The 24674-nt window shown below is 38.8% G+C and overlaps 1 protein-coding gene across 2 annotated transcripts in view; it reads left to right on the forward strand.

Annotated features, from left to right (window-relative positions):
• LOC132156321 (SH3 and multiple ankyrin repeat domains protein 3-like) overlaps positions 1-24674 on the forward strand; it is a 209734-nt gene that overhangs the window by 144447 nt on the left and 40613 nt on the right. For both annotated transcript variants that reach the window (XM_059565288.1, XM_059565289.1), the window contains one exon: positions 1511-1624. In XM_059565288.1, the coding sequence (XP_059421271.1) occupies positions 1511-1624 (114 nt within the window). The remainder of the gene's footprint in view (positions 1-1510; positions 1625-24674) is intronic.

Below are 24674 nucleotides of genomic sequence, written 5' to 3' on the forward strand. Positions count from 1 at the left end.
GGTTTGTTTTTCAGTTGAACTTTGGCTAAACCTCATCTAAAAGGATTTGTATTATGCTTTTTCACTTTTTTTTACGTTAGTTAGTGTGTAATGTTGCTGTTTGAGCATAAAAAGTCCACTCCAAAGGGACATACTCTCATTAACAGAAAACATCTCAAGAACTACAACAAACATCTCATTCTGACTACAGGACTCCTCTTCTGGATGCTGTGAAGTCACAATGTCACTCATTTAAATAATTCCCGCCCTCGGAATATGCAAAAACAGGGTCGAGGCCTGGTTGACTGTAAAAAATTAAAATAAAAAAATAAACAAAACAAATTGTAATGGCATAATTGACAACATTATTAATATTTACAGCTGAGCAGATTAAAATAGGAACCTTTTAAAAGTATTACTGACACAATCATGCCATAGCAACTGTTGGCCTCTGTTAAGGTTTGTTTGTTTTTTTTGGGATTTTCTTTTTCTCTATAAATTATCAATTAAAATAATTACAATTCTGTTGATAGAAAACTCCAGTTCATTCCTATGGGATGTTCTGAAAGTGAGCATTGACCTTGAAGGATTACACTACAAGAGCAAGAGGAAAGAGTACTTCACTGTGAGGCTGAAAGACACACTGAGAAAAAGTGTGTGGTTTGTATTTGTTATGTGCTCTGTGTAAGTGGGGTTTCACTTATATGCCATTTCCAGTTAAAGATCTACTTTAGTATGAATTAAACCTTTTTGTGTGTGTGTGTGTGTGTGTGTGTGTTTGTGTACAATACACAGCACATGCTTACTTATTGATTTATGGAATTCATGGAGTATCACAAAATTGCCATCCTGGTTTTTTGCACACCTTACACATTGGATAAACACACACACACAGACTCATACACACAGTTCTTTTAAACTGCAGTATCCTAGCAACTACAATGCTGAAGGACTTGCATGTAACTTTATATGTTTTTAGTATGTCTGGTGAGGTCAACACATAATTAATTGTGTTTCTTCAGTTAGTGTAGAATATCACTATATGAATCAGTTTCCGGTTGAACACAATGTTCTGCCCTGTCTCAGAGTTCACTGGTCATTTAACTCACGTCACAGAATATTTCATCTATCGGTTCTCTCTCTGCAAGCTTATTTCCGAAAGCAAAAAGATGTTTGAATGCTTACTGAGATCACATTCATGCACACACCACACATCTAAATTAGAAATGTACCATAGACTTCTATTAGTGTAAAGTTAATTATAACTATTTCCATAAATGTAAAATGTTTGCATTTTCACAATAAAAAACAAAACTGTGTTTGCTTGATACAAATGTATTTCCAATTGATGTAAATTCCATCAATTACTAATTTGATTGATTTTATTTATTCATTCATTGTTGTTATCCAGGTATTAACACCTAGGATGTTAGCTAACTTTTATGGGGATCTATGTCTGATCAACAGATAAATGTGTGTTCATGAGATAATTATATAATAATGTCTCACTCTGTGTCTCTTTCTCCGACAGTGTTAAGTATAGGAGAAGGGGGTTTCTGGGAAGGGACGGTGAAAGGAAGAACTGGATGGTTTCCTGCAGACTGTGTGGAGGAGGTGCAGATGAGACAGTTTGATCCTCGACTTGGTAAGAAGTGGCACACAATTATACATTTGCATACAAATAATACTGGCCAATAAATTCAATATTTATACTGTATTAAATATTTTTCTGTAGGCAAAATAAATCAACCAACATTATGGGAATTATGATTAATTCAACATGTTTTTTGCCTTTAGATCTGTGCCGGTAAACTAGTTTTGTACAGACATACTGTACTGTTGAAAACCATGCATGTGAGACAATTTTTTAGGCAAACTTGTTTGATTCATTTCTGTGAATCGGTTCTGTAAAGTGTAAATTTCATTGAATGAGTTTAAAATGATGTATACTCAAGAATTTTGCTTTAATTTGCCTTAAAAATGGGTCATTTATATTATATTGTTACATTATATTATACTTTTATTGTGTTAAATGTTATATTTATATTATATTATTACATTATACTATATTTTATGGCATTAAATATGTAAATATATAAATTATGGCTTATGGCATTTTTTGTAGTAGCTTGTTACGATATTAAAGTGTCTAGGAAATATACATAACATTAAGGATATTAAAACACTACTGGTGTGTGGAATGTGGTGGAAGGAAACATGACAGACAACTTCTGAGAGAGAAATTTGACTGGAGTTTTATTTTACAACAAGCCGTAGATATTGAATCCAGTCAATGCAATTATGTCTGTGGGCTATGTACAATGCGATAAATAAATAAATAAAGAAAGAAAAATGGGAAAGAACTTAAGTGGCGCTAAAGAAAATAACAAAACATAACAAAACAATCCTTAACTAGTCCCTAAGCCTAACCAAAGAAAAATGCAGAAAACAAACCGAAATCTTCGCGCATCCGGCGCCTAAATAACCTAATAATAAAAATACAAGGGTTGGCGCTCACCTCTTACCTAGTGTGTATATACACAAAAGCAGCTACGGGCAGAATGTATATCGCGATATACTGACCTGATGTTCCTTCCCAAAATAGCTTTGTAGCTGAAAACTCTTGTGATATTCTCATATAGTGATACACACGTAATACGAATAAATTACTAAATATAAATATAATCACTAAAGCACATAGCACACTTCTCCGGGTAGATTAGATTAAACAGGCAAAAACTCTCAAGGAGTATACAAAACCTCAGCACGCCGCATAACAGCTTGCTGCCGCAAGAGAGGGAGAGACAAGTGAATGAACCCGCTGTCTCTCTTAAACCAGCTGGACTGCCTCTGATTGGTTCTGGTGCTCCGCCCTAATGATAACCGACAGATGAGTCAGCCAGTCACAGCGACCTAGAGGTGGGCCAAAACAGAAAGAAAACTCAATGACCGCACAACACACGTGTAGTGCATCAGCGAGCAAAAACATCAACATTCCCACGCCAGCGAAACGCGCGTGGAACGTAACACCCTCCCCCTTAAGAACCAACTATATGTAGAAAAAAAACTAACATATAGTTGTTCAAACGAATGTACTCAGACGCCGCAACAGGCAACTCTAAACAGTGCATCCGCGATCACGTTTTCTATGCCTTTCTTATGTTTGATAATTAAGTTGTATCCCTGCATAATCAGAGACCAGCGCATCAAACGCTGATTCTGATTATACATGCGAGACAAGAAAACCAACGGATTGTGATCGGTAAACACTGTAACTGGGCTAATACTTGATCCAACATACACATCGAAATGTTGAAGGGCCATCAGCAACGCTAATGCCTCCTTCTCGATCGTCGAGTAGTTTAACTGGTATTTGTTGAACTTGCGAGAGAAATAACAGACGGGATGGTCAATACCATCTTTATCTCCTTGAACTAGCACAGCTCCAGCACCCACATAACTCGCATCCACATCGAGTTTAAAAGCAGAATCAAAGTCTGGAGCGGCTAAAACAGGTGCGTTACACAGAAGATCTTTGACCGAATTAAAAGCATGCTGACATTCAGCAGACCACAAAAACGTTCGAGACGGACTGAGGAGTGAAGTTAACGGCTGTGCAATCGTCGAAAAGTTTCAACAGAAACTGCGATAATAGCCGGCCATCCCTTGAAAACGACGAAGTTCTCGACGGGTGGTTGGAACAGGGAATTCGGATATCGCAGTGACTTTCGCTTCGATTGGGCGCACTTGCCCCTGACCCACTTCCTTCCCTAGATACGTGATTGTAGCCTGACCGAATTCACATTTAGCTAAGTTCAAGGTCAACGAAGCTTTCTCTAATCGCTCGAAAACAGTTCTCAATAAAGAGATGTGCTCTGACCAGTCGGACGAGTAAACTACCAAATCATCAAGATGTGCGTTACACTTAGGCACCCCAGACAACACAAGATTTACAAGTCGTTGAAAAGTAGCCGGTGCGTTACGCATTCCAAAAGCCATCACAGAGTACTGCATGAAACTGTCGGGTGTCACGAAGGCGGAGATGTTAGAAGCACGAGCCGTAAGAGGTACCTGCCAGTACCCTTTTAATAAATCTAATTTACTGACATAACGAGCCGAACCGATGTTGTCAATGCAATCTTCCATACGCGGCAATGGAAAGCAATCTGGTACAGTTAAGGCGTTAACCTTACGATAGTCAGTACAAAACCGAGCAGTGCCGTTGCTCTTCGGTACCAGTAAACACGGAGAACTCCAGGGACTGCAACTGGCTTGAGCCAATCCATGCTCTTACAAATATTCAACCTCTTTCCGCATAAGGTCTCTCTTCACTGAATTCATGCGGTACGCATGTTGCTTGATCGGAACAGCATCACCCACATTAATATCATGCTCTAAAACTGTGGTGCGAGAAGGTACATCATTCAATAAAGCAGGAAAATCCTTTATTAGCTGCACAATATCACATCCTTGTTGTTCAGTTAAATGCGATATAAAAGATGTAAGGTCAGACATTACCTCAGAGTTCTTAAGTCGTACACATTGCTGGTGAGTGTGACGTATAATTACTCCATCCTCGGGATCAGCGAGTTCAACGGCAGTGCATGCTACCGAGACAGGAGCAGGAGATGACATAGGAACAGCAGTTTCTTCTGCCGGCGAAACATCAGGCTGGACAGCTCCCCTGCAATAAAAGGTCTTTAACATGTTCACGTGACACACACGAGTCTTTCGTTTTCTATCGGGCGTTCCGATTACGTAGTCTGTATTACTAATTTTTCTGACCACCTCATATGGTCCAGAAAACCGTGCTGATAACGCGGAGCCTACCATAGGCAGCAATACCAACACTTTGTCGCCCTTGTTAAAGGAACGCTGTACAGATTTACGATCAAAAAGGCATTTCATTTTTCTCTGCGCAACTTCGAGTGACTCTTTTGCCACCGAACAAGCCTTATGTAATCGTTCACGGAACTTGCTCACATAGTCCAACACATTTAATGATGGGCTAGACTCAAAAAAAAACAGGTCCTCCTTAAGCACCTTCAAGGGTCCTCTGACAGTGTGTCCAAAGACTAACTCAGCAGGGCTAAATCCAAGACTCTCTTGAACTGCCTCTCTGATTGCAAATAGGAGCAACGGTACACCCTCATCCCATTCCTTATTTGTCTCCCTACAATACTTTCTGAGCATTGACTTAAACGTTTGATGAAAACGTTCGAGCGCTCCCTGGCTTTCAGCGTGATAAGCACTTGCAATTCGATGAGTTATGTTTAAACTGGATAATACTTGAGTAAAAATCTTGGAAAGAAAATTAGTGCCTTGGTCTGATTGCACAACTTTTGGTAACCCAAATGTAGAGAAGAATTTTACAAGTGCTCTAGTTACAACAGGTGCTGTAATTTTTCTCAAAAGAATTGCCTCAGGAAATCTGGTTGCAATGCACATTATAGTCAACAGAAACTGGTTACCGGTCTTAGATGTAGGCAAAGGCCCAACACAGTCAACGATAACGTGTTCGAACGGTTCTCCTATCACTGGAATAGGCACGAGTGGAGCACTAGGAATTACCTGGTTTGGTTTGCCAGTGATTTGACAGATGCGACAGGTATGACAGAAATGTGTAACATCAGTTTTTAATCGAGGCCAAAAGAAATGTCTTAAAACTCTGTAATAAGTTTTCTTGACTCCTAAATGTCCTGACAGATCGTGATCGTGAGCTAGAGATAGAACTTGCTGTCTGTAACAGGTTGGAATGACAATCTGATACACATTAGTCCATTCAGCATCATCAGAAACATCAGAGCACCACTTACGCATCAGTAAACCATTCTCAATAAAATAAGCAGTTTTCCTCTCCCGTGCTTTCTCCAATGATACAGCAGCGGCAATGCAATTTTGTAAACTCTCATCCTCATGCTGAGCAGCAATAACTCTCTCGCGCGTCACACGCGGCTTTACATCCGGAGTGTTTAAAACAGGCACATTTTTAACAGTCTTATTCTCATCGGGTAACGTGTCACTAATAAAAACAGTTGCAATAAAAGATGTAGCTAAATCTTCAGCATCCGCCTTACGAGACTGTGCTCGCGTGACTGCACAGACTGGAAAAGTTTCGGGAAAAGACTTTGCCAGTTCATCAGGCTGGTCCAACACAACAGGATTATTAAATACCTCCAGCAATGGCATGACTTTCCCACCGGCTAAATCATTGCCCAGAATGAACTGTACTCCACATACAGGCAAACTCTCACGAACGTCTACCTTCACAAAACCTGTACACAGTTCTGATTCTAGATGAATCTGGTGCAACGGGACTTGAACAAGGCCCATCTCTATGCCCTGCACTAGGACATGACTGCCACAAAAAGTTTGATCAGAAAACGGCAGTACATCAGCACAAATAAATGACTGCATTGCCCCAGTGTCACGGAGCAGTTTCTTTTTTTTTTTTTCTTTTTTTTCTCCTCCGAGTTTCCTGTAACAGAAATTAATCCTTCCAGCAGAAAAGGTGCGTAACTGGAATCAGGTTTATCATTTCGCTCAGTTTCAACAGGATCAACTAATTTTACAAAGCCAGCGCTTTTAGGCACAGAATTCGATTGTTTTCGTTTTAACACAAAACACTCTGCAATCAAATGACCGGGTTTGTGACAATAAAAACATTCACGGTCCTCTTTCGATTTCACAGTAGCCGTTTTTGGACGTGATGAATTATTCGAACTCACTTGAAATAGCGTAGCTCTCTCAGAACGTGCAGGAATAAAAACATTTTTATGTGTCAGTGTAAATTCGTCTGCAAGGACAGAAGCTTGTGATACCGATGTCACTTTCTGTTCGTTTAAATAAACGACAACACGCTCAGGTAAACAATTCTTGAATTCTTCTCAAAGAATTAACTCTCGAATATCTTTACAATCATCTACCTTACTCGAAGTGCACCATTTATCAAACAAGACGCTTTTCTCCCTCGCAAATTCAACAAATGACTGAGTAGAATTCTTTCGATGACTCCTAAACCGCTGCCTATAGGCTTCGGGTACAAGCTCATAAGCGCGCAATATTGCAGCCTTCACTGCTTCATAATTCACGCTATCCTCTAAGGATAATGTAGCACAAACATCTTGAGCTTTACCAGTTAGTTTGCACTGTAACAGCAACGACCAGACCTCTTTAGGCCACTGAAGTGTGGACGCAATTCGCTCAAATACATTGAAATACGAGTCAACCTCTGTTTCTCGGAATTGTGGTACGAGAGAGATGTGTCTGCTAACCTCAAAAGTGTTCCCTGTCGAGCCAGCATCTGCAGACTTCGAGTGCAAGGGTGGTGTAACCGGGCCCGGTGTTCTTTTAGCTGCTATCTCAAGTTCACGCAACTTAATCTGTGTTTCCGCTTCAATTTCAAGTCTGCGAATTTCAAGTCGGAACTTCATATCTGCCTCCAGCCGACGACTTTCGGCACGTTCGCCTGCCTCTACATGCACTCGCGCTAAGTGAACTTTTAGTCGCGCACCGCTTTCAGACCCATCCGAGCCTGGAGAAAAAGGATCGGAGGGCGGCAAAACAGCCTTGGCTTCGGAGACCTCCACCTCAGCAGTTTCGCTCCGCTCCTCCTCACCAGAGCGACCGTCAGCTTCAGCAGTAACTTCACCAACACCTGCAGACAGCGTTAGAACACCTAATTGCACCAACCCCAAAGATAAAGCGGACCTAATCTCTAACTTACGCAGCTGTTTCGAGACAGCGATTTTGTAATGAGCCGCGATACACAACAGTACACACAATCAAAATCAGCCATGCTTATTCCTATCAAAATTATTAACCAAATTCAAAACAGCCCATCCGCTAATCACTACCTTGCGAACACTAATACTCTACAGGAAAAAAAAAAAAAAGATCTGAACACGGTCCTTCCACCACTCACACCAGCAGTAATCAATATCTCGGGAAAAATATAAATATTAATATTTTTATTTATCAATATTTTATGATCCTGGACGAGCCCCCATTTAATGTTACGATATTAAAGTGTCTAGGAAATATACATAACATTAAGGATATTAAAACACTACTGGTGGAATATTCCATGTGGTGGAAGGAAACATGACAGACAACTTCTGAGAGAGAAATTTGACTGGAGTTTTATTTTACAACAAGCCGTAGCTATTGAATCCAGTCAATGCAATTATGTCTGTGGGCTATGTACAATGCGATAAATAAATAAATAAATAAAGAAAAATGGGAAAGAACTTAAGTGGCGCTAAAGAAAATAACAAAACATAACAAAACAATCCTTAACTAGTCCCTAAGCCTAACCAAAGAAAAATGCAGAAAACAAACCGAAATCTTCGCGCATCCGGCGCCTAAATAACCTGACTAATAATAAAAATACAAGGGTTGGCGCTCACCTCTTACCTAGTGTGTATATACACAAAAGCAGCTACGGGCAGAATGTATATCGCGATATACTGACCTGATGTTCCTTCCCAAAATAGCTTTGTAGCTGAAAACTCTTGTGATATTCTCATATAGTGATACACACGTAATACGAATAAATTACTAAATATAAATATAATCACTAAAGCACATAGCACACTTCTCCGGGTAGATTAGATTAAACAGGCAAAAACTCTCAAGCAGTATACAAAACCTCAGCAGGCCGCATAACAGCTTGCTGCCGCAAGAGAGGGAGAGACAAGTGAATGAACCCGCTGTCTCTCTTAAACCAGCTGGACTGCCTCTGATTGGTTCTGGTGCTCCGCCCTAATGATAACCGACAGATGAGTCAGCCAGTCACAGCGACCTAGAGGTGGGCCAAAACAGAAAGAAAACTCAATGACCGCACAACACACGTGTAGTGCATCAGCGAGCAAAAACATCAACATTCCCACGCCAGCGAAACGCATGTGGAACGTAACATAGCTCCAAACATTTTGAATCTAAATGCTGAAATAATGGTTTAAAATCAAACTCTAGAAACTCTACATGCCTAAAGTTGTTGTCTCACATGCATGGTTTTCAACAGTACAGTATGTCTGTAGATAAAACTCATAATCATATGATCCACACAAATAGTCCTCTCTCCATGTGTTTGTACTCTCTTCTGTCTGTTCGATCTTGCTCTCTCTCTCTCTCTCTCTCTCTCTCTCTCTCTCTCTCTCTCTCTCTCTTTTATAAATGCTGTTTTTGGAGGTGTTTGTCATTTTTAGGGCCATGTATTGAGATCAGGGAGGCAGGCCAGTGTCTGTACTAAACATCCCATTTAAATGCATTGTGAGAGTTTGAGAAAGAGAGATGAAAAATTCCCACACACCTTTTCAGACTTGGCAAGTGTCCAATAATTCAAACACGCACACATAGAGAAACAGGTTAAAGGAGAGCTCTGAGTGATGTATTGCCTCCATCCTTTGAGAGCTTTCTAGAAATGAAAGATCTAATGATGCCAGGAAACCACTGGCAAGCCCCTGTAGATGTGTCTCCTGTAGAGCACCAGGGTGTTTCCCCATCAACAGAGACTGGTTATATAGCAGAATCCTTCCGTTTTCATCATTTTATACATGTAATAATAATTCCTTACATTTATATAGCGCTTTTCTAGGCACTCAAAGCGCTTTACATTGTCAGGGGGTATCTCCTCATCCACCACCAGTGTGCAGCATCCACCTGGATGATGCGACGGCAGCCATATTGCATCAGAACACCCACCACACACCAGCTTACTGGTGGAGAGGAGACAGAGTGATGAAGCCAATCAGCAGATATGGGGATTGTTAGGAGGCTGCAGGCATGTATAAATTGGCAGATCGACTAGTTTGGTTTTGATGCTCTGAAGGAGCATGTATTTAGGATTACTATTTAAAAACCACAGATATATAACTACAGGCCCGATGTTTTGTTTAATTTTTCTAATTTCAGAAAAGAAAAGTGGAAATTCAGATGTGGGAATTTAATAACGTCTAATCATCCTTTTTTTAAAAAGATTTGTAGAATATTGTTCGCTGAAAGTTATATGCTTATAAATTTATAAGCTTGTTGTTGTAGAATGAGATAATCAAAAAAAAAAACCCAAAAAAAAAACATTGATAATAACAAGAAATGTTTGTTGAGTGAATCAGCATATTAGAATCATGTGACACTGAAGACTGGAGTAATGATGCTGAAAATTTGGCATTGTATCACTATAAAATTAATCGAAATAAAAAAAAGTTATTTTATAGTAATATTTCAAATTTGTTTCTGTTTTTACTGTATTTTCGCTCAAATACATGCATCCAATACATGAGCATGCAATAATTCTTTCAAAAAAATCATACCGACCCCAAGCATTGTGTTTGAGCAATAGTGAATGTACAAAAGGCTTTGATAATTGTATTTCTTCATGTGTGTGTGTGTGAGAGCCTTAACGCTGATTGTTTCTCCCCTCTCATTTCCTGTAGTTTCATAAGAAAACAGCATTGATTCTCCTGAGAGCAAAGATTGTAACAACCAGTAAGATCCCTTGAGACCACACTTAATTTGTAATTTGTCTCATTTTTTCCATTAGAATAAAATTAACAATTTCTCTCCTTTTTTGCTTCAGATCACATGTATACACAGACACACACAGAGTTGCAATTTAGGATGTCTTTCTAATGGAGGAAGCACTGCTTGTTTTGCCATCTACATCCTCTTTTATGGGCATCTGTGTTCACATAACTTTGAAGTATGTGCGAATTTAGTGATTATCAGTGTACACGGGGCAAATCTACACACACCCTATGGAGTCATTTTAGATCCATTTAAAAAAAAAATCTAATTTAAGAGGGGTTTTTATTTTTAAAACTAACATGCAAAAATCTCTGCTAGAAAAACAAGCATTCTATTTGGACCTTTATTTAGTTATTACTACTTACTACCCTGCTGGTAGAAGTTGTAACTACACCATTTGGACCCAAAAGATTTAGAGCTGTAATCGGGCCTTAAAAGTTAAACCCGAGAGGACCCGAGCCTGAATGGTTCATTTATACATGTTTTAACAATTTATTCATGACTAGCGTAGGCTATAGGCCATATGGAAGTTGGAATAAAGAAATAAAATAAGTCCTCTGTAACATTGTAACATCTCAGCAGGCCGGATTTGCTTCGCCACTAGCAGCTGAAATTTTATAAAAGAAAAAATGGCTAATGCCAACATTAGCCTATAGACTCTGTCTACATTATGCATTTAGGACTCAATTAATATTTAGTTATAATTTGAAAAACCTTTACTCACCAAGATTAGGCTAACCCTACATGTTTTTGTGGAGGAAAATTATTGAATCCACTGTAGATGGCTTCAGCGCGTTCCTGTGCTCACTGATGGTGCATCCAACAATATAACCCACTGGCTCATTATTTTCATTATAAACATGTTCAAAACTTTTCCACGCCTCAGAAAAACTTTTCCACACCTCAGACTTTGCTTTAGTTGTTGGAGCGACCAAAACCTAATCGCCAGAGACAAGCCTCCGTTTCACCTACTCAGCATACATTTTCTCATCTTCTAGCGCTAATCGAAACATATCACATGACCACTCATTTACCTCGCAAACCGGACCGGAGTGCAAGCCCAAGCCCGTGTAAAATGATATAAATTAAGCCCGAACCCGCAAAGACAAAGATCTTCAGCTATAATGCAATTTGGTGCAGATTCTGATAGTTATATTGCCAAAGATTGACATGAGAACTCCATATCTGCAAGTGCTGTGAGTTTGACTCACTTATCAGGTGCATATGCAACAGGCATCAAATATCTTCCCAAGTTTGTTATAAGAAATGACAAAAAGAGAAGTTTCTCTGTGAAAAAATCAAAGCCCTAGGGAAAAAAATATAAAAAATATTATTGTAATTGTACTTTCTTCATTGATTTGTTTAATTTTTATGATTTGATTAAATACAAATTAAGTAAATAATAAGTAACAAAAATAAATTAAATAAAAAATTGCAATTAGATGTGTTTCCCTAATTTGTTTTGCTTGTTTTGTTTTTTGGTAATAATGCACATACAGTTTAATGGCTTGTCAGTTTTCTCAAGTCATCAACCATTGGCATTTGTGGCAAACTGTTAGTTTTAGGCCCTGCTTACAAGCTATTCTGCTATCCTTGGCATGCTAACAAGCAGCTTTCTCTAGGTATTCCGGTGCTGTTGGAGTTCCAGTGGTGTTTCAGCACTAACTGTGGTGGACAGCTCCCTGATTTTACTGGACAGCTCCTGCATGTCAGGAAACTGGAGACTAGTCCATAACTGCAGTGCTTCACTGTATGACAGATGTACCCTGAAATGTGTGTGTGTGTGTGTGTGTGTGTGTGTGTGTGTGTGTGTGTGTGTGTGTGTGTGTGTGTGTGTCTACATATGCACACTCCAATCTCTAGTATCTCTGCTCTAAATCTGGTAACACTAGGCGGTCTGTAATAGGATTGCATAATGCTGTTTATAAGAGTGTGTTGATGTGTGTCAGAGACTCGTCACAAGCTATCAGTCAATTAAACCATGTGTGATGACAGACCTGTTATCTGTCCATCTCTATCAAGACCTGCAAGTGTTAAAATGAGCATGTGTGTGTGTCTTTTGTGTTAGTGTTTATCCAGCAATAACAGATGAAAGCTCTTTGACAGTGGAGGCAATATGTTTCACCTCAGTGAAGTGATGAAGACAGTGCTGTGTACAATTAACTTACCCAAACAAATCCCTTTATGTGCTTTGACTGTGTGTGTGTGTGTGTGTGTGTGTGTGTGTGTGTGTGTGTGTGTGTGCTCTTGTTTTTGTGACATATCAGGACACAACTCTGTTGTAACATGGTTATGACACAGGTATTACAAGGAGAGGGTGACTTATGAGGACATAACAAATTGCCTCATTTTTCAAAACACTTATAAATCATACAGAATGAGTTTTTTTGAGAAAGTAAAAATTCACAAAGTTTCCTCTGAGGGTTAGGGTTAGGTGTAGGGTTGGTGTAGGGCCATAGAATATTCAGTTTGTACAGTATAAAAACCATTACGCCTATGGGATGTCCCCACTTTTCACAAAAACAAACGTGTGTGTGTGTGTGTGTGTGTGTGTGTGTGTGTGTGTGTGTGTGTGTGTGTGTGTGTGTGTGTGTGTGTGTGTTTGTGTGTGTGTGTGTGTGTGATTTAACATCGATTACTGAAGCGATTTCAGTCATGCATGTCATATTCTGAAGCCTGAACTAATGTTCATTCAGATTTCTCTCTGAGCTCACTGCTGTGTCGTGACTCGATTGACATCAGTCTCATTCTCTTGAGCTCTCACATCCTCTGTCTTTCTTCTTGGCTTCTTTTCATCCCTCATTCTCTGTAGTTGACCTCAGTACTTAGATTAGAGTGCTGCATATTTATTTGCATTAAGTGTTTTTTTTTGTTTTGTTTTTTGTAATTAGGCATATATTTATCAGAATATATTTTTTTAATTTTTACCTAAATCTTTCAGTACAGTAGAATATTGTGTGGTTTTTAGTGCATGTGTTGAGATTATATATACAGTATGCTTCTGAACTTTTAAACTTTACATTTTAAACTGTACTTTTAAATAGTAATCCTCATTTTCATCCAGTGAAATTCTATCTTGAACAGCAGTGTCCCTCCCTTTTCTTAAGACTAGAAATCGACAAATTATTATTCATAGCTGTTACGGAAACTAAACACTATTGGTTATTTTAAAAGGCGAGGGGCTGTTCAGAAGTGGTTTATAAAGTACCTGAAAGTCATACTCAAGTAAAAGTACAGATATCTTCCCAGAAAATTACTATAGTAGATGTTGAAGTCACCGTTTACAATATAACTTGAGTAAAAGTCTTAAAGTATGTGATATTTAATGTACTTAAGTACAAAAAGTATTTTTTTAAATCTTAAATGTACTGAAAGTAAAAGTACAAGTAAATGGAAAAGAAGCAAAATTATATAGCCCAAATATAAGAAGCATTTTTGTTGTGTACAATTTAGAAAGCCTGGAATTTTGAGTTTGAATAGACTAATAAATCAATGTGTGTGCACTCTGTATATGATTTGGTGATATAGACTACTTGATAACGTCAGATTGCACATCATTACAACAATACTTACCTTATTATTGCAGACGATGCTGTATTGCAGACCCCTGACTTGACTTGAGTGGGAAATGAAATCATCCGCACTTGTTTGCACATGAGAAAATGTGTTTTTAGGAAACGCCAGACCCCTGATTCGTCAAACCTGCTTTCCATGCAGTCTGTGTTCTTCTGACTATTTTGTAATAAGTAAAGAATATACTTAAGGGAAATATACATTTTATTTAGGAAATGTAGTGGAGTAAAAGTTGGCTGAAATCTAAAAACTCAAGTATAGTACAGATACTCCCAAAAAATACTTAAGTACTGTAACAAAGTATTTTTACTTCGTTACATAACACCGCTGCTGTTCAGTATGCACCACCCACAGTGTTATCTATCTGTATCTATATTTTTATTACTAGCTTTTACTAATATTTTGAATTAGCATTTAATTTTATATTTTCAGTTTTCATTTTAATTTTTGTTAAAAAAAAATATTTGAGTGTCTGTTTAACTGTAGTGTTTCTTTATGTCCAGTTTTAGTGCATCAGCTTATTTCAGTTTTTACTTTTTTATTGAGCTTTATTTTTTTTTTACATTTATATTTTATTTCAGCTTCATTTAAAGTAACACAAATGTTTAAAAGTTTTAGTTGTAGTTTTACACCATGGGCTCCAACTTCCTGTTTCAACAGGAAAGACTCCACCACATGAAATGACAATGAATGCATACACTCATCATGGCATTTCATCTTTTACTTAATTAAAACAATTATTTCATTTACTTGAAGTCTTTAACTAGGCATTCATTTTAATAATCTAAATAACCTAAATATTTCAACTGAAATAAAATTTAACATAAAAGAGTAGAATACTTATTTTCAGTGTAGACTTGATTTAACTTTTACCTCAGCAGGTCACCTAAGAAAATAGTCTTATTTAAAGAACTGCCAATCACATTCATCTTAGCAGACAGTCTGTGTACTGCTCTAAAAGGAATTATTCCAGACTTATGGCTCTGAAATGTTTCCTGATACCCGCACACTATTTAGAATGCTGTTCAGCTAGTGTATATTGCATTTATACAATTGGAATTTCCATCAGCGCTGCTGCAGTGTGCAACGGGATCTGGAGGACATGTCTGGAATCAGTAAACGCCTACAGACCCACACAGACTCTCTCTCTCTCTCTCTCTCTCTCTCTCTCTCTCTCTCTCTCTCTCTCTCTCTCTCTCTCTCTCTCTCTCTCTCTCTCTCTCTCTCTCTCTCTCTGCCCCTGCCTCAGTTGATGACTCATCCTTCTGAATCACCCAAATAGTTATGTTGCTATTTTTAGTCTCATTTATGGGTTTGGGTGCAGAAACTCCCTCAGTTTTTTTTCTTCTTTTTTTTCTCTGGTTTGATGTTGTTTTAGCAGACTCTCACGACCCCTCTTATGTAGATGGCAGTCAGTCTTTTAAGTTTTCACCTATTGACTGAGTTTAAAGTTTTTATGGTGACTTCTTGTGTCATTTGCAGAATTATTTGTTTTGTTCACTAAGGTAAGCATCATTGTTATTATTAATAATAGTTTAAGTTAGTGATTTTAAATCTTTAACTTTAAGTATGTACAAGTAGCGTTTAACATCCTGCATCGTTGGGGCTACAGACTTGAATGATAATAAAAATGCATAAAATGGGGGAAAAATCCCATTTACTTGCACTGAAGAAGAGACCTGAGATATTTCGAGAGACCAGAATATCATAGAGACACACAGTAGTTACATTGGTGCCATGACCCGGATGGGAGTGAGGTTTTGGAGGTTGCGTGTAACGGAGACCAGCTGGTAAGAGCTACACAGGCAAATCACACTCCCCTAATCTCAAAAGGTGCACTTGCAACTGACATTAGAGGCTGCAGTCTTTAGCATCCCTGTTAGTGTGCCCGCCTCCCATGCCAGCAGCCCAGGTTCACATCCCGTTCAGAGCAGGTTGGTTAGGACAGGCAGGGTTACACATAGAGTGGTGAGCTCTTTTGACTCAGGCCAGTAAGTAACAACCCAGAAGACCACATAAAAAACCTAGCAAGCACCCAGAACATCCTAGCATATTGTTTTCTTTTTGTGTTTTTAAATGTAGTTCATCTTGTTATTGTGTAATTTTATAGTGTGTAAGTGTTTAAATACAGTACCTTTAAATTCATTCAGTTCTCCCAGCAGGGTCTCTCTCTCTCTCTCTCTCTCTCTCTCTCTCTCTCTCTCTCTCTCTCTCTCGCTGTCTCTCTCTCTCACACACACACACAAACACTGATGCACATCATTTGATTTCAAATTACAGTCATTTTTGGCGAGATGGCGCCGCACATGGCTGCTTCAGTGCTTCAGTGCTTGGCTCTCCAGTGTTTGTACTGTTTTTGTTCGTTTTTCCTGTTTTTTGTTTAACAAACACGATCAGTGTCACCAGGGATGAACTGCTGAACATTCGGCAGAACACACCGCATGATATTTTTACGGATTTCTATTATACAGACGTTTTACTGAACATTGTTATCGGAGGAGCAGCGGCGCTGATAAAGCGCTTCAGGACGCGCAGGCGGGGAAAGCGAGCGGGAGCGCTCGTCAGACTCAGGAAGCGCGGATTTCGAACGCCGTTGCCTAGCATCCATCTCGCAAATCTCCGCTCTCTACCCAACAAAACGGACGAACTCCTTCTACTCTCTCGGACAAATAAGGATTTCTCTCACTCTGCTGCTCTGTGTTTCACGGAAACCTGGCTGAATGACGCCATACCGGACAGCGCGCTCCATCTGCCGGGCTTTCAGCTGTTCAGAGCGGACTGCGAAGCAGAATCAACGGGGAAATCGCGCGGCGGCGGGACATGCTTTTACATCAATGAACGGTGGTGTACAGATGTAACTGTATTAAAGAAGATGTGCTGTCCTGATCTAGAAACGCAGTTTATCAACTGCAAGCCGTTCTATTCGCCGCGGGAGTTTCACTCGTTCATTCTGGTTAGTGTTTACATTCCTCCTCAAGCGCATGTGAGCTCAGCTTTACAGAAACTCGCTGATCAGATCACAGACACAGAACAGCAACACCCGGACTCTGTTTTAATCATTCTTGGGGACTTTAATAAAGCCAATCTCTCCCGTGAACTGCCAAAATACAGACAGCATGTTACCTGTCCCACCAGAGACAGCAATATACTGGATCACTGTTACACCACAATAAAGGATGCATATCACTCTGTTCCACGAGCAGCTTTGGGACGTTCTGATCACTGTCTGGTTCATCTTATACCGACCTACAAGCAGAAACTTAAATCTGCTAAACCTGTAGTAAAGACTGTGAAGAGATGGACCAGCGAAACAGAGCAGGACTTACAATCTTGTTTTGACATCACAGACTGGAGCGTTTTTGAAGCTGCTACCACTGATCTGGACGAACTCACAGAGACTGTAACATCCTATATTAGTTTCTGTGAGGATATATGCATTCCTACCAGGACTTATTTAACATTCAACAATGATAAGCCATGGTTTACAGTAAAACTCAAACACCTTCGTCAGGCCAAAGAGGATGCCTACAGAAATGGGGACAGGGTCTTGTACAATCAGGCCAGGAACACACTGAACAAAGAGATTAGAGCGGCTAAAAAGACCTACGCTAAAAAGTTGGAAGACCAGTTTACTTCCAACGACTCTATTTCAGTTTGGAGAGAACTGAGAGCCATCACAAACTACAAGACACCATCCCCTTGCACTGAGGCTAATCAACGACTTGCTAACGACCTGAATGAGTTTTATTGTAGATTTGAAACCCCCAACACCCACTCTGACCATCTCCCTACACAACCATTAACACCTCCTGCAATCCCCTTCTCCATACCTCCTGCTCTTCAAATCTGTGAAGATGATGTGCGCCAGGTCTTCAAGAAAAACAAAAAAAGAAAAGAACCAGGCCCAGATGGCGTAACACCAGCCTGTCTGAAAATCTGTGCTGTCCAGCTAGCCCCCATCTTTTCACAGATCTTCAACAGATCTCTGGAGTTGTGTGAAGTGCCTTCCTGCTTCAAACGCTCCACCATAATCCCCATTCCAAAGAAACCCAAGATAACAGGACTTAACGACTACAGACCTGTGGCTCTAACGTCTGTCGTCATGAAGTTTGAAAAACTGGTTCTGGCTTATCTGAAGGACATCACTGGACCCTTACTGGACCCCCTGCAGTTTGCGTACCGAGCAAACAGGTCCGTGGATGATGCAATCAACATGGGATTGCACTTCATCCTGCAACATCTGGACAAAACAGGGATTTATGTGAGGATCCTGTTTGTGGACTTTAGTTCGGCTTTCAACACCATCATCCCAACAACCCTCCAGACCAAACTGACCCAGCTCTCTGTTCCTAGCTCTATCTGTCAGTGGATCCCCAGCTTTCTGACAGATAGGCAACAGTTAGTGAGACTGGGGAAATTCATGTCAAACAGCTGCTCCACCAACACTGGTGCCCCTCAGGGATGTGTTCTCTCCCCTCTGCTCTTCTCCCTGTACACCAACGACTGCACCTCTAAAGACGCCTCTGTCAAGCTCCTGAAGTTTGCAGACGACGCTACAGTCATCGGCCTCATCCAGGACGGTGACGAGTCTGCTTACAGACAAGAGGTTGAGCAGCTGGCTGTCTGGTGCAGTCTTAACAACCTGGAGCTGAACACGCTCAAAACAGTGGAGATGATTGTGGACTTTAGGAGAAACCCCCCTGCACTTTCCCCACTCACCATCATGAACAGCACTGTGGCTGCAGTGGAGTCATTCAGATTCCTGGGAACCACCATCTCTCAGGACCTGAAGTGGGACAATCACATTGGCTCCATTGTGAAAAAAGCCCAACAAAGGTTGTACTTCCTTCGCCAGCTGAGGAAGTTTAACCTGCCACAGGAGCTGCTGAAACAGTTCTACTCAGCCGTCATTGAGTCAGTCCTGTGTACTTCAATTACTGTCTGGTTTGGTTCAGCTACAAAATCAGATATCAGAAGACTACAGAGAACTGTTCGGACTGCTGAAAGGATTATTGGTGCTCCCCTGCCCACCCTCCAAGAACTGTACACATCCAGAGTGAGGAAAAGGACTCAGAAAATCACTCTGGATCCCTCACATCCAAGTCACCCCATCTTTGAACTTTTACCATAATTTTTTTTTTTTTTTTTTTTTTTTTTTTTTGTCGTCTGTGTGTTGTTGTCTCTGTGTACTGGAAGCTTATGTCACTAAAACAAATTCCTTGTATGCGCAAGCATACTTGGCAATAAAGCTCTTTCTTTTTAGGTCTTTTTTTTACTGTTTTAATGAGCAAAATAAATACTTTTATAGTACAGCTAACAAGTGTTTTAACACCCTTTTTCTACCTGGTACCACAAAAGTTGCACTTATTTGATCGAAAATGCAGTAAAACAGTAATAAGTGCAATTTATTCCTGTGATGCAAAGCTGAATTGTCAGCATCATTACTCCAGTCCTGTCACATGATCCTTCAGAAATTAGTCTAATATGTTGGTCTGCTGTTTAAGAAACATTTATTATTATTATCAATGTTGAACACAGTTGTGCTGCTTAATATTTTTCTAATACATTTTATTCAAGATTTTTGGAGCGAATATGAACAGCATTTATTTGAAATACACAACTTTTGAAACATTGCAAATGTCTGTTTTAATCAATTTAAGTCATCCATGCTAAATGAAAGTTTTCATTTCTTTTAAAACTTATGAACAGTATTGTATGAAGATATTTTTGACTCAGTTAGTCTCACATTTAGAAACATTTGTAAGAATTATATGTCAGACAAAAAGATTTGGAGATTTCAGATATTTACTGGCACTACTCTGTATGACACTTAGTAGTTATTAGACTAATTGAATCAATAGTGCAACTTTGGATATAGTTTCCATGGATACGGTCTTCTTTTTGAAAATGTAAATATTGGAGTGACCCAAGAGCATGATTTATAAAGCCATCTACAGTAGGACAGACCATGACCAGATTTCTGGATTTAAAAATCAGTGTATTTCTAATATATCATTAACATTTCAAGTGTATGATAAAATAAAAAGTCCTTTACAAATCGTTTATCCAGTTGAGGTCATCTCAGCATGTCCCCAATGGCTTCTCAGCTAGTGTGCAGTGTGTTGCTGTGTGTTGAGGGTTGTAGGTTCCTGGTCTGTTGCATATCTCAGCTTCTTACACATGAGCTCTGTTCCAAACCGTGCTGAGATGTTGAGTCTACTGCATACATCAGCAGCTGTCTTCTAAGGGATTAAATTTACTGAAATGGAATCTGATAAGTGTCTGATTTGGAATGTGCTAAATAGACAACAGCGCTTAGATTCTTTGAATAGTGCCGTTATTACATTACATTGGGTAATATTACAAATAATATATAAGTGTAGCTCACTAGATTTTGGAACAAAGCTATTACACTGGGGAAAATGGTGCGAAGACTGTTTTCAGTCAGAAATTTCTAGTAAATCTCACAAACAACGCAAAAGTAACACACTGAATTAAATGTGAAATTTTAAAATAGTACAACTAAAATGGTATTTTCTTGTAAAACATACCCCAGTTATGTTTTATTTATAACTTTGGGAAATCATTTTTGATAGTGTATGTGAAACACTGAATATTGAGAGAAGCATATCTGTGTCGCACACATACTGTACATGCATATTTTCTCCAGTACACGGAGACTCTTACATTTTCTAGAGTTAATGGTTTGGTGTAGAAGATAAGTTTTAAAATGTATAATTTTTCTAAAACAGTCCAGGGGGTTAAATTGTCTTTCGTATCACTGTCACTCTGTTAAAATATGTCAGACCCAGTCAGGTTGTCAAAAGGATTGTAAATCACATGCTGAGAAGTGTTTGAATCTGTGATAAAGGGTACAGACAGTGACAGAGGAAGAGAGGGGGAAAGAGGCAATTTCTGTTTCAAAACCAAGGGAGCTTCCTACAGAGGCAGATATTAGATAAAAGAAATTAGCGCTCCCGATGTGAAGGCTGTTTCGATAGGTACAGTAGGAAAACCAACATACATGGAAATCTTGAATGCATCCCAGAATGCATTATGACTACTTCAGTAATAAATCCAAGATTGTGGATGTGCTGAGAAAAATGTTGAGTATAAATACACTTAAGGATACAGGGTGACAAAAAATAGTTGGGTGCTATTAAAAATGTATTATTTTGTCCAATATTGGTGTGTGAATTATACTCTATAATTAAAAGGTTTGGGGTCAGCAAGATTTTTGTCATGTTTTTCAAGGGTGCATTTATTTGATAAGAAATACAGTATAAGAGGAATAATAAATACATTATAAACAGATTTTTTTCTTTAATGAAATATTGGGATATTACAATTTACAATGTTTTTATGTAATTTGTTTTTGTGGTCAAAACTCATTTGTGATGCTTCAGAAATCATTCATATATGCTAATTCACTGCTATGGTTGTCATCAAAGTATAAAACATTTCTGATGCTTCATATTTTTATGGAAACTGGATGCATTTTTTTCCCCTGAACATTTGATAGAGAGTTCAAGAAAACAGCATTTATTTAAAACATAATTATTTTGTAACATTATGTATGTATTTACGCTTTTCGCTTTTGATCAACTTAATGCATCCTTGCTGAATAAAAGCATTCATTTCTTAGAAAAGAAATCTAACTTGACCCCATACTGTTAAATAGTAATGGGTTCGATTCACAGGGAACACTCATACTGATCAAATGTATATCCTCAATGCACTGTAAGTCATTTTAGATTAATAATAATAATAAAAAACCTTCTGGCAAATGAATAAATGTGCATTTAGAAAATCAGGAAGAATGAAAGAGAGACAGATATCAGTAATTGAGAGAGAAGTTAGTGAGATAACAGCAGGAATGTATTCCATTAAATTAGCTTTCATGTTATTAATTTCTTTTCTGCAGGTTAAATGTGATTTCATTGTACGGAGGCTGTTTTGCATACTACTCAGAGATAGTTACCATGGGAAACGCGGGATAGTCTGAATATGGATGTATATGTTTAACCATGCTTATCCTGGAAGGAAAGTTATATAACAGATCCAACTATATTTGTATCTATGTACTGCAATGTGGTTGCTAAAGCATTTCAAGATTTTTAGGATGCTTTGCATGGCTGCAGAAATCAAGAGAAAAAAACTGGTGTAAAAATAATTTTCACTCAAAAAATGACTAGTAAGTTTTACAATTAATTACAAGAAATGGCAAGTAACATTGAATTAAATGTTGTTCTTAAATATTGTTCTTATAAAACATACTACAGTGATATTTGTTACATTATAACTTTGAAAAACTATTTTTTACATTGTGGGTTCTTTGATATGGCTAGATATGGCTTCAGCAATAGGAATAGTGATGCTGGCATTATCAAACACCACTTATGATTATGTGCCTGGCTGCACAGCCTGAAGTGAAGTGAATGAGGTGTGTCATATGATCAGATGTGTTGAAGCGTAGACAGGTTTGGCTTGGTGTGACTGTCGAGCGGGTGAAGGTGAGAGCGTGGAATCTAATGAAGGCCTGTAATCTGCTCTGATGCATTTCTGGGAGGTTAGAACTCATTCCCAGGGCCCACAGTGCCGCTGTTGGTGATTCTCTGTTATTGTGTTGCCATGCCTCCAGAGTTACCATGACAATGCATTTGATGAGATAACAGTCCTGGATTTTGACAGAGTTACACTTCTCTACACACACATAAACAAAATAACATAGTGCTTGTATATACAGTGTAGTAAACAGATTGATTGTAAACTGTCCTTGAGTTTTCAAAGGGCACATTATAAACACAATTAGTAGTAGTAGTAGTAGTAGTTGAATAATAAATTTAATAATAACTTTGTTTTTAATAACTTTTTTTCTGAAATAATCTGTGTGACGTGTAAAGTATCCTTGAGTTTTGGAAAAGCACTTTATAAACAGTAATTAATATTACATTATTGTTACTGCTGCTGTTATTAATAGTAAAATAATAATATAGTTTTTATTAATTAATCTGAGTGTATAGTTTTTAAAATATCCATGAGTTTTGGAAATGTGCCTCATAAATAATAATTATTATTATTATTACTTTTTATGAATTAATCTGACTGATCGTAAACTAGCTTTAAGTTTTAGATAGGCCTTAAATAAAAAGCATTTATAGTAGTATTATTTTGTTGATAATAATAATTAATAATAATAATAATATAGAAAAAAAAATCTGATCTGATCTGAATAAATTCAGATTTCAGAATGAGCACTCTGTAGTTTGTTATATGTGTTTAGGTCGTGTCCGTCTGACGTTTATCATGTTCATGATGCTCACTACTGTAATGAACGTAGCTTTCTAATAAGTAGGGGAAATTCCCGACATTTAAAAAATAACCGTTTACATGCCTAGGGTGTTCGCATTGTAATAATGTACAGCAATTACATGGCATTTGGCACCATGGTTAATTCGCAAATAAACGCTGAAAATGAACGTGGATTTGCGCATCTTCTCAGTTAACAATGGCTCTGTGTAGTAACAGCTGCTCTATGTGAAATCACGCACCTGATGGAATTTACCGCTGATTAGAGAACCGGCTTTACTGACGAGATGCGCATAACGATCGGCCGATCGTGATCGGAGCAGCCCTACTTTTGCTGAAGTGCTGCTTACTGCTCATGTGCACTGCTGTATGTTTTAAGTGAAGGAAAGTCTCCTAGATTCATCTCTCTCAGGTCTCACCATTCATAATCCACATCTTATGACTTGGGAAAAATGGGCTGCTTGCAGTAAGAGAGACAGTCAAACACAGCAACCCCTTTCTTTCATCTCGGCACAAAAAAAGTGGGTCGGCTCCATGCAGGGCAGCCAGGGGCCATAGAGAGACAGAGAGATGTCTGGGAGAAAGCAGGACAAATAAAAAAAAAAGTGTCTGTTGGAGCCAGTGTCAATGTATATGTATTTCGGGCTGTCACCAGGTGGGGGCAGTAGGTGCACAGAGTGTTTTTAAACCGGTGTTTTACACGTAGAGGGAAGTGAGCTTGGTGGGGGAACGCATACAGTTTTAACCTCACACACAGGTTTTTCATGTTCACCGTCTCTCAAGTATGTTTAATGTTTGCATTTGGTAAATAAAGAAGCAGAAAAGTAGACATGGACTTCAAGACTGTTGATGTGCGTAAAAAGTGCATTGTATAAACAAGCTGCCGGCATCTATAGGAGCGGCTGTAACATTAGTAAAAACTTTGTTCCCATTGGATCGTGAAGATACGTTGAATGGATTATATGTGGATCGCTATTGGAAGTGGTTGTCCGTATCAACTCCAAACAAAGGACGGTGAATGAGGATTAAAGGGATCCTGCTCGCTTTAAGTTTGCAATGTGGACATAGGATGGAAACCAAGGAAGGCCGGGGGGTGCTGTTTACCTTGTTTAAAGGCTCCATAGCCAGGAATTTTAAGTTTGAATTGAACAGAGTCATGTTGCGCTGATATTATGTGCTGGTTTTGTTGTTGGTCATGGATGGAAAGGAGAAATTAGACTCTGAGATGGCTACTGGTGTTGATGGTGGAGATGCTGTTACGGAAAAGGTTGCAAATGATGATTGTG

This window comes from Carassius carassius, chromosome 13, assembly GCF_963082965.1.
Source record: "Carassius carassius chromosome 13, fCarCar2.1, whole genome shotgun sequence".
NCBI classification, from domain to species: Eukaryota; Metazoa; Chordata; class Actinopteri; order Cypriniformes; family Cyprinidae; genus Carassius; species Carassius carassius.